This window comes from Otolemur garnettii, unplaced genomic scaffold, assembly GCF_000181295.1.
Source record: "Otolemur garnettii isolate 467f Iridium unplaced genomic scaffold, OtoGar3 scaffold00028, whole genome shotgun sequence".
Lineage (NCBI taxonomy): Eukaryota > Metazoa > Chordata > Mammalia > Primates > Galagidae > Otolemur > Otolemur garnettii.
This window is the reverse complement of record NW_003852423.1, coordinates 14362343-14373862: the sequence shown is the minus strand read 5'-3', so window position 1 is coordinate 14373862 and position 11520 is coordinate 14362343. Positions and strand designations below refer to the sequence as shown.

Below are 11520 nucleotides of genomic sequence, written 5' to 3'. Positions count from 1 at the left end.
AGTCTCCTGCCTCAGCCTCCCAAGTAGCTGGGACCACAGACACCCGCCACAAATGCTTGGCTACTTTTTTGATTACAACCATCATGTTGTTTGGCTGGCCTGGGCTGGATTCGAATCCATCACCTTAGGTGTATGTGGCTGGTGCCTTAGCTACTTGAGCCACAGGTGCCGAGCCCACAGATACATTTTGTATGTATTTTGTCATTTTCAAGGAAAAACTTTTGACTTGAAAATGTATTGAATGATGAATGTTAAACTCTACAAGGATTTTTGATGAAAGACTTAAATATTTTACCTTTGTGAAGATGGCCAGGGGCATGCCGTATTGGTCCTCTTCCAAACCTGAAATGAGCCCTGGCATCAGGACCACCTGTCCTGTATTAGCTTGAGGTTGTACAGTAATTGGAGGACTCTCCGAGGGAACAGAGTCTTTTGGAAATAAGTTTGTCTCGTCCGACCCTACCTGTTCCCTTTCTTTCAAGTTAGGGTCCTCTAAGACACTAGGATCCAAGGTTTCCCAGTCACTTTCTGAAGATTCTGGAGATGGGCGAGATGGAGGTTTCAAATATTGATTGCTGTCATTGGGTTCCTGACCTTTGCTGCTGTTATCTACTTGGAACAAAGTCTCTTTGGTCTTGACGGCAGAATCTGCTCCAAGGTTTCCTGATACGATTTTCTTGACATTTCCCAAGCTGGTATTTGAAGTGTCAGAAGTAGATGCAGAAACAAACTCATATGCAGGTGGATTATTTTCCTGAAGCCCACTCTCTTCAGACATACTCTTCCGCGGCCTGTACTGAGAACAGTCACTGAGGCCATGTTCAATCATACCTAAAATATATAAGATTAGAGAATGGCTTGGTTTTTAATAATATGAAAAAATTAACAGCTATAAATGGTTTTATGTAGTGAAACTCTTATAAAAATATTAATAAAATGATTACACACATTTTAATTTAAAAAAAGGAAAAAGCGGCTTGGCGCCTGTGGCTCAAGTGGCTAACGTGCCAGCCATATATGGTGCCAGCTGGCGGGTTCAAATCCAGCCTGGGCCTGCCAAACAACAATGACAGCTGCAACCAAAAATGGCCAGGTGTTGTGGCGGGTGCCTGTTGTCCCAGCAACTTGGCAGAGGCAGAAGAATCACTTGAGCCCAAGAGTTGGAGGTTGCTGTGAGCTGTGATGCCACAACACTCCACCTAGGGCAACAGCTGGAGGCTCTGTTTAAAAAAAAAAAAAAGGAAAAAGAATATAAAGAAAACACACACAAAAGGGAGAAACTTATTGCCAAAATGAAAATTTCACATTAAAAATACACTATTGCCTCTGAGCTGGTGCCTTAAAAAAGAAATGTTAACCCTGATCCTTGAAAATTTTTATTATTGAAAGTTTAAGTTCCAGTACAAATTAAACAAAGGAAAGAGTAGATGCTGCTATCCTCTTACCTGGAAAAAGGGATAACACAGTCATCAGTGCACCCACCAATTTATTCACCGGAGATATATAAAAAAGAACCTGAAATGAATTCAATCAAAATTAAATTAGAAAATCCAAGAGACCATGATAGATAAAAAAAAAAAAAAAAAAAAGAAGAGGGGAGAGGAGAGGGAAAAATTCTTCACAAAAGATAATAAATGTAGAAGTAATGACAGAAAACCACCATTTCATATCTACCATGATTCAGATAAAAATTACCAATGGATGCCATAACTAAGTTTGTTGGTCAACAGGAAGCTCACAGTGACTCCCATGGATGATAAATTGCAGTGGCAACCACATCTTAACCAAATTGTCAAACTTGGCATCACCAATAATAGTACTACTACTAATTATGGGCTTCCTGATGTCATGTCCTAATAAGGACAGACCCCCACCGGTGCAGCATTCTTGCAAAAATAGTTCAATTTGCCAGCCTGAGTAACACAGAGAGGCCCCATCTCTACCAAAAGTACAAAAAGAAGCCAGGTGTGGTCACGTGCCCTTGTAGTTCTAGCTACTCAGGAGGCTGAGGTAGAAGGACTGCATGAGCATAGGAGTGCGAGGCTGCAGTTAGGTCAGATGAAGCCACTGCACTCTAACTGGGGAAACAGCAAGGCCTTCTCTCAAAAAGAAAAAAAAAAATCTGAAACTAGCCACAAGACAAAGAAGATAAATCTCATTCTAAAACTCTAGTCTGGATTGTCTTCAAAGTGCCAATGTCATGAAATACAAAAACAAACAAAAAAGGAGAAGTAGAACTGTTTGATCCTTGACTAGATCCCAGACTGAAAACAATGAGCCATAAGGGACATTATGGTATTTAGGGAAATTTTAAAGTAGACTGTATATTAGATATCGTTTATTGTCTCAATGTTAATTTCTTTTTCTTTCTTTTGTAGACTGAGTCTCACTCTATGATCCTGGGTAGAGTGCAATGGTATCATCATAGCTCACTACAGCGTCAAACTCCTGGTTCAAGCGGTCCTCCTGCCTGAACCTCCTCTGTAGATGGGACTACAGGTCTCACCACCCTTCCCAGCTAATTTTTCTATGTGTATTTTTGGTAGAAATGGGGTCTTGTTCTTGCTCAGGCTGGTCAATTCTTGACCTCCAATGATCCTTCCACTTTAGCCTCCCCAAACACTAGGGTTAGAGTGGGGAGCTACCTCACACAACCTCAATATTAAATTTCTTGAATGTGAAAATGGTATTTTAGTTCTGTAGGAACATACCCTTATTCTTGAGAGATATATCCTTAAGTGTTTAGGGATGTAATACCATGATATCTACCAATTACTTTCAAGTATTATGATTCAGGGGGAAAAGTGAAAATATATAAAGCAATATAATACAAAAATGGCAAAATGTTAACAACTGGTAAATATAGATCAAGGATATAAAAGTGTTCACTGTATTATTCCACCAACTTTTAAGTAGGTTTTACATTTCTTTCAGAACTAACAAAAAATTAAATTAGTAACAAGATTCAGTTAGATATTGTACTCAAACTGATACTGGTTAATATTAGTTTAAAACAAGTGAAGGTCTGCCTAGATGAGTTATTATTTATTTATTTTTTTGAGACAGCGTCTCACTATGTTGCCCTGGGTAGAGCGCCCTGGTGTCACAGCTCATAGCAACCTCAAACTCTTTTGGCTTAAGCGATTCTCTTGCCTTAGCTTCCCGAGTACCTGGGACTACAGGCACTTGCGACAATACCTGGCTATATTTTGGTTGAGATTGTCATTGCTGTTTAGCAGGCCTGGGCCAGGCTTGAACCCACCAGCCTTGATGTATGTGGCGGGCACCCTACTCACTGAGCTACAGGCACAGACCTTTATTTTATTTTTTTAAAATACATTTTTAGGCCAGGTGTGGTGGCTTATGCCTGTAATCCTAGCATTCTTTGAGGCTACGGTGGGTGGATTGCTTGAGCTCAGGAGTTTGAAACTAGCATGGGCAAAACAAGACTTCTTGTCCACTAAAAATAGAAAAACTGAGCCAAGAGGATTGCTTGAACCCAAGAGTTGAGGTTGCACTGAGCTATAATGCCACGGCACTCTACTGAAGGTGACAAAGTGAGACTTAAACAAACAAACAAACAAACCCCCCCAAAACAAAAAACTAGTTTGAGATAGGGTATCACTATGTTGCCCAGGTTAGGCTCAAACGACCCTCGCACCTCAGTCTCCTGAGTAGCTGAGACTATATGCAGAAGCCACTGTGCCTGGCAAAGTGAGTTTTTTTTTTTTTAAACAATTAAATGACAGGTCATATTTTAGGAGAAATCACACAGGACTTTATTAATGGCTTCTTCTGTGATTTTTCTCTTCTTTGCTTTTTTTTTTTAAACACTCAGTCTGCCATAAGTTAATCTTCTGTGATTTAAAACAAATATAGCCCCTGCCAAATTCAGAACGGTCCAGGATTGAGACAAAAAATTTAAAGCAATCTTGTCTTTCTATAAGAAAATGTGATATACTCCTTTGCTCTACAGGTATGTTAAATGTCCACATATCTACTGAGGAACCGTACCAATAACACATTCAATAATATACATTCAATCATGTATAAATGTGGCACAGCTAATGTGATAGTATTCATCTGTAAGAAGTGAATTCTGACACTTGCCACAACTTGCGTGAACCTTCAGGACATTACACTAAAAAGAAATACTGTACGATTCCCCTTATACAAGCAAACCTAGAGTAGCTGAATTCAGAGAAAGGAGGTGTGGGGAGGGGAGAAGTAGTCATTGTTTAATATGGATAGAGTTTCAGTTTTGCATGACGGAAGTGTTTGGTGGTTGGATGGTGATGATGGTTGTATAACAATGTAAATGCCCTTCAATGAACTGTACACCTTAAAATGGTTAAGATGGTAAATTTTGAGTTAAACATTTTTTTTTGAGACAGTCTCATTGTGTTGCCATTGGTAGAGTGATGGGACGTCACAGCTCACAGCAACCTCAAACTTAAGTGATTTTCTTGCCTCGGCCTCCAAGTAGCTGGGACTACAGCACCTGCCATAATACCCAGCTATTTTTTTGTTGTTGCAGTTGTCATTATTGATTTTAGCTAGCTGGGGCTGGGCTTGAACCCGCCAACCTTGGTGTATGTGGCTGGTGCCCAACCCACAGAGCTATGGACACTGTCTACATTAAACATTTTTGAAACATCACACTGATGGTGTATGGTAGATTCATTAATTTCTAAAAGAAGTTTACTTTTCTGTTTGAAGAAGGAATACATATTTCTTGTAGAACAGTAGGATATAAAGAAATATTTCCTTTTAGAAAATATATATCCTTTATTCTCACCAAACTATGTTGGTATCTTTTCTTCTGGTCCCTTTTTCAATGACTATAAATTTATTTATACAATTGAGATCATGGACTAACAAGCAGTTGGACAAAGCTTTTAGACTTAATACACCATGAAAAATCTTTACAATAAAAACATTTATCTTTTTATATTGTTTAGTGTTACACACAATGTACAAAGATAAACCATTACTTGTAACTCAGTATTAAAATGGTTTTGGGCCGTGCCTGTGGCTCAGTGAGTAGGGTGCCGCCCCATATACTAAGGGTAGCAGGTTCAAACCCAGCCCCAACCAAACTGCAACAAAAAATAGCTGGGCATTGTGGCAGGCGCCTATAGTCCCAACTACTCCAGAGGCTGAGGCAAGAGAATTGCCTAAGCCCAAGGGCTAGAGGTTGCTGTGAGCTGTGATGCCACCGCACTCAACCAAGGGTGACAAAGTGAGACTCTGTCTCTAAAAAAAAAAGTAATAATAATAAAAAATAAAAATGATTTTGTACGGCTCAGTTCCCGTAGCTCAGTGGTTAGGGCGCCAGCCACATACACAGGGGGTGGCGAGTTCAAACCTGGCCCAGACATGCTAAACAACAATGACAATTATAACAACAACAACAAAATAGCTGGGTGTTGTGGCAGGCACCTGTAGTCCCAGCTACTTGGGAGGCTGAGGCAAGAGAATTGCTTGAGCCCAAGAGTTTGAGGTTGCTGTGAGCTGTGATGTGAGCTGTGACACCATAGCACTCTACCCAGGGTGACATAGAGAGACTGTCTCAAACAAACAAAATAAAGGTTTTGTAATAATCTCTTAGAAAGAGCTTTGCATCCAACTCAGATTAATTCTTGAAAACAAATATCTTAGAGAAGAATTACTGGGTCAAAGGAACAAATATTTTTAAGGTAATGAACCACAGCAGACACAGTCAATTCCCCAATATCCTTTCTATTCCTACTCCACCAAGCACAGGAATATGGAATATAAAACTGCCCTCAGATTGAGGGATGGTTCTTGATTAGTATAAAGCAGAGTTTAGCCAACTTTTTCTACAAAAGGTCAGATAATAAATGTTTTTGTTTTCTGAGCCACATGGTCTCTGTCACAACTACTTAAGCCTGCCACTATAGTGTGAGAGCAACCATAAACAATGTAAATGAATGGGTCTATTTTCCAATAAAACTTCATCTATAACAATAAGCAGTGGGCCAGATTTGGCCATGGAGCCCAGAAGGATTTGTTCTGTAAAATCTGGATTCAGTTAACGGTCCACAGTCAAGGATCCAGAAGGCCACATAACGGCCCCAAAACTGCAGGTTCCTTAACCTTAGTCTAAACCAATCAGGGCAATCCCATTCCTTTCTATTAGAGAGTCATAAGGAACCTAAGTTTAAGTATGCAAGTATGTCTTTGGAAACACTTACCGGTCAGGAGTAGGCACCTGCATGACCTAGTAGGAAAGAATTCTTTCTAAATGGTTTAGGAGGAGGTATTATTTCTGCTACAGTGATGATTAAGGGAGCAAACAGCCCAATTACTGTTTGTAGTTTCCTATACTACAAGGGAAGGCAGGCTCTGGATAAAGCCTCTAGACTATAGAATAGAGAGATGGAAAAAACTAGAACAACTGAAGCAACCAACCCAGAAATGTGATGTGAGCCAATACATTTCTGTTTTATTCAAATCAGTTTAAAATTGGGTTTTCTATTATGTGTAGTAGAAACCATACTGGTTAATTGAATACTCTGTCAAAATGTCATCAGAAAGACTACATGATTTCATAGCTTTATGGAGGTGAATGAGAGTATGTGCTTTAGCTTACCACAATTTGAAAGGTCAAAAGTGTTTTAATACTTTATCATTAATTTCAATTTTATGTAATACATAAAAAAATTTCAATAAAGGTAAGTATTTTGTACTTTCCCTTTGAAGCTCACCTTTTTTTCAAGAAGAATTAGTTTAAATAGGATTAAGACCTATGGAAAGAAAGAAAGAAATTTGTATTAAAGTGAAAAACTAATCAATGGTAGGCTGGCTTGCGGCGAAAAAAGGGGAAAAAAGATTAAAAAAAAGAAAAACTCAAGCCTATAATTCATTTGCCTTCCCCCTCCTCAAACACATCATTTAATCACTTAAATAATCATAGCACTTTAAAAAATATGTGAAAAATTAAGAACTTACACTGAGAACTTAAATATTAACTGTGTCTTCTAAAAAATGTTAAGACTCAAACCTCTAATTGAAATTATCTTTTCTTGAGCAAGTGGTTTTATTTTTGCTTGAAATATGTGCAAGGTCCTTAAAAGCAGGGACTGCTCATTTATTTCTGAATGCCCAGGGTGTTCACATTGTAAGTGCTCAATAAATGTTTGTTAAATGAACTATCAATGTGTTTATGTCCTAGACAGCATATGCTTTCATAATAAAAATTAGAAAGCATAAGCATGTATAGATATACTGGAAAATGTTCCATTCTCAGGGTAACATACAACAGAGCTTCTGTAAGTTGACTACCCAAGGGACTATAACAAATGGTCAACATATGGAAGTGGTTAACATAAGGAACTTCCATCGAAAACATGGGGTATAACCTAATAACAGCCTAAGAATACGGGGAGGGGGGAAGGAGAGGGGAGGGGAGAATGGGTGGAGGGAGGGGGATTGGAGGGATCACTTCTGAGGTTTATCTTACAAGGGTACAAGTGAATCTTTCTAAGAGCAGAATGTGAACGTTTTAAAATAATAGCTAAGAAAATGACATGAAGGCTATGTTAACCAGTTTGATGGAAGTGTTTTGGATTGTGTGTGAAAACCCCACACTGTACCCCAGAAGTGCATTTAGTGCATTCATGTACATAGTTACCATTCAATAAAAAAAAAAAAAGAAAAAAGAAAAGAAAACATGGGGTACGTGTCCAGTCTATGAAAATTAGGTCACTTAAGGAGGTGGTCAATGCAGGGAGGTGATCAACTATAGGAGGTTCTACTATATTCTGCAATATCAAAACTTGTTCCTTTCTAATCTAATCATGATAGCTGAATTGCAAAGACAATAGAAAAAAAATAGTCCTGTCTGTTAGGACTGTCTGTTTAGTCCTGCAAAGAACTAAACAGACAGTATTTACATTCTTCTAAAAATTTCTATAATACAAGCACTACCAACATTTTCAAGTTGGATAGTTATGAGACTAAGTACTGTCTTATAAAGTATAGTATGCCATATCTGCATTTGATGTAGCACAATCAACATGCCAGTTAAATGAATACAGTAAAAGAAAATTGTCACTTTAGTGCCATACATCATAGATTAAATAAGATGCCATACCTTGTGTCGAAAGTGAAGGACAAGATCTCGAGGAGACAGACCTACAATGTTAACAAGAAGCTAATCTGTGAATATAATCTACTGTTTTTGTGAAAGAAAATTTGTTTTCAAAGGAAAGGAGATAAAAAAAGGTAGGAATACGGAAATATGCAAATATTTATATTATATTTAGTTAAGTGCATACAAACTCAGAAATAACTTTCTGCAAGGATGAAAATATTTAAACCTGTCCTGTCCAATGTAGCATCCACATATGGCCACCGAGCTCTTGAAATGTGGTTAAGTGAAACTGACTTTTAAATTTAATTTTTATTAATTTTAATCTGAATATAGAAAGTGGCTACTGTTTAGACCTGTGATTCTCAACCTTCCTAATGCCGAGACCCTTTAATACAGTTCCTGTGGGTTGCGACCCACAGGTTAAGAACAGCTGGTTTAGACAGTGCAGGTCTACCCTCCCCCATTCTACAAACATAAACTATACAAGTTCAGAAATGATAAAACTTATATTACAATGTCATCAATACTTTAAATATAGTTTTGGCCATCAAACTCCATATGTTATTATTTCTGAAACACACTCTTCTCCAATCATCTGCCTGAAATGTCGCAGTACAAGGAAACATAATGTAGAGAAAAATATGTTCTCAGAATAGGTAACTTTACACACAGGATTTCAAATAATAAACAACCACAATTGGCTACTTTATGCTGAAACAGGAAATGAGCAAGCATAAATCAATATGTGATTAAAACTTTTTTTTAAATCATGAAAAGGATTATTTATTGAGTTACCCATTGAGTACCTTGGATATCAACAGATATTCCAGGTTGTCAAGAAATTATAAACAAAATCACACAACCTGAAGGATCTCAGAAAAGAGCCGAGCATCTCTCTCTCTCTCCTGCTCTCCCCCCTGCCCTTGTTTTGAGCTTGTCAGTATTAAGGCAAGGCAAGGAAAAAACTTCCATTACTATTTTGAAAAGCAGAAATTCTTCCTGTACAATAATAATTATAAATATTGTGAATAGTATGCCACAATAATCCTTCTCAGTGTAAATACTGGCTAAGAAGATACTTAAGCAGCAGCCTCGAATTTTGAAGAATTTATGTCCCATATAAAGATGTAATTCTGATCATGAAGTTTTACACGCAACTCAGTTTGCCAAACAAAAAGAAATAGAGGATCTCTTCTAACTTGTAAAAAAGTAACTTACCAAGATATACTTGGGATCCTTCTAAAGAAGTTCCCCCCAAGGAACTATTCATATGTTCATAAAGTTCCTATAAAATATAGATTGAATTTAGAACATTCTACTATTATTTTAGATACTGAATCAGAAATACACTTAACGGACAAAAGCTGGTTCTTTAACGAAAGCACTTTTTTGATAGGCACTAAATTAAAAACCAATCAAGGTCTCTCTGAAACTTTGCCAGTTTCCAGCACTCATTCCTTCCCTTCCAGACATAAGGGATCAGAAGATGTGAGCAGGAAGTGTAAAAAACTATTCGGAGTATTTCCTCCTTCCTCTACATTTTAGAGATAGATTCATTCATAGGGTTGTATGAACTCCTAGGATAAAGCCTCTGCTTCCTTGCTAAGTACTTAATTGTCTTATTCTCACTGGAATCCAGGAGATCCGTGTTCTGTATGTTAACAACAGCCTTGAGAAAAACATGTTATCCATCTTCAGTGGAATAGTCATGTGGTTTTTCTGGTCTATGTATTGGGAGCTAGGAACCAGAAGCCTGATACACACACATAAACTACTGTGGAGTTTATTAATAAGAGAAGCAAATTTATAGAAGCAGTGCCATAGCAAAAGGGCTATTATCCATTAAGAGAAACATTACTGTTAGTTATAGTTATTTGTAGTCATTATTTTCTAAAAAAAAAAAGATAATTTGGTTAAATTTAGTAAGTATTTGGGCAGATTCCTGGTCTTTCAATGTTTTAATACAAATTTATCTTCAAAGAAGAATGTCTTTCTTGAGTTAATGACTATCCTTCATAATACTATTGACAAGATTTATTGATTTATGAATCCATCTTCAGCCAAGCACATCTATAAAGGGGTATAAAGTTACCTTTAGAATTGAAATTTGGGAAAAATCCTTCTCTTCAAAATATGCATGTGTAATAAGTTGAAGTTTTGCTTGGAGTAAACCATAGAGAGGCTTAAAGAAAAAAAGAGAAGTTACCATTAGGTTGATGATAGTCAAACGAACAAACCCACAACTTTTTTATTTGAAGAGAATAAGGAGAAAAAAGCAACTATCAATTTTAGTGCCACATTACTCATAGCTGAAAGCTATAAAGTCATGTGTTCTAGCTCTTTGCCTATAGGTGAAAAGAACCTCGAATACTCACAATATAGTGGTTCAGAGTATGGGTTCAGGTTTCTCGACCCTGGCTTCATTACTCTACTGCATAACCCTGGGCACTGAATCTCCATACACCTGTTTGCTGATCTGAACATGAGTATGTGAAAAAATAGTACATCTTATTTGATTGTTTTAAAAATTAAATAACAGATAAAAACACTCAGTAAAAAGTGTCTGACACAGAAAACACTCAAACATTAGCTATTATTATTTTCTATTTTTTTCTTTTTTGAGACAGAGTCTCACTTTGTTGCCCTGAGTAGAGTGCTGTGACGTCATAGCTCACAGCAACCTCAAACTCTTGGGCTCAAGTGATTCTCTTGCCTCAGCTTTCCCGAGTACTTGTGACCACAGGCGCCTGCCACAATGCCTGGCTATTTTTAGAGACAGGGTCTTGCACTTGCTCAGGCTGGTCTCGGAACCATAAGCTCAGGTAACCTACCTGCCTTGGCCTCTCAAAGTGCTAGGATTACAGGCATGAGCCACACCCAGCCTAGCTATTATTATTATAAAATTTAAATTCTGTATGCTTTTCTGTTACCTTGGTGACATTTAATCTTCCCTACAGCAGGATGCTTTTATATCTAGTTGAAGATTCATGATTAAATTTAAGTTCATTTCCCCCTTTTTAATCCTCTGTGGGGATTACTACCTAGTGTTTTCTTTTCTTTTCTTTTCTTTTTTTTATTGAAATTACTACCTAGTGTTTTCTATCATAATTTTTTAAGAGATGGGGGTCTCAGGGCCAGGCATTATGCCTGTAATCCTAGCACTCTTAGAGGCTGAGATGGGTGGATTGCTGGAGGTCAGGAGTTTGAGACCAGCCTGAGCAAGAGCAAGACCTCATCTCTTAAAACCAGCCAGACTCTGTGGCAAGTGCCTTTAATACCAGTTACCTGGGAGGCTGAGATAAGAGGACCACTTGAGCCCAGGACTTGGAGATTGCTAAGAGCTATGATGCCAGGGCACTCTACTGAGGGGCAACGAAGTGAGACTCTGTCTCAAAAAAAAA

General features: G+C 37.8%; 1 protein-coding gene across 1 annotated transcript in view; it reads right to left on the bottom strand.

Annotated features, from left to right (window-relative positions):
- AVL9 (AVL9 cell migration associated) overlaps positions 1–11520 on the bottom strand; it is a 57867-nt gene that overhangs the window by 24814 nt on the left and 21533 nt on the right. Inside the window, exons 4-9 of the mRNA XM_023512424.1 lie at positions 10212–10301; positions 9338–9404; positions 8120–8160; positions 6732–6770; positions 1446–1515; positions 296–831 (exon numbers count right to left, since the gene is read on the bottom strand). Coding sequence (XP_023368192.1) covers positions 296–831; positions 1446–1515; positions 6732–6770; positions 8120–8160; positions 9338–9404; positions 10212–10301 — 843 coding nt within the window. The remainder of the gene's footprint in view (positions 1–295; positions 832–1445; positions 1516–6731; positions 6771–8119; positions 8161–9337; positions 9405–10211; positions 10302–11520) is intronic.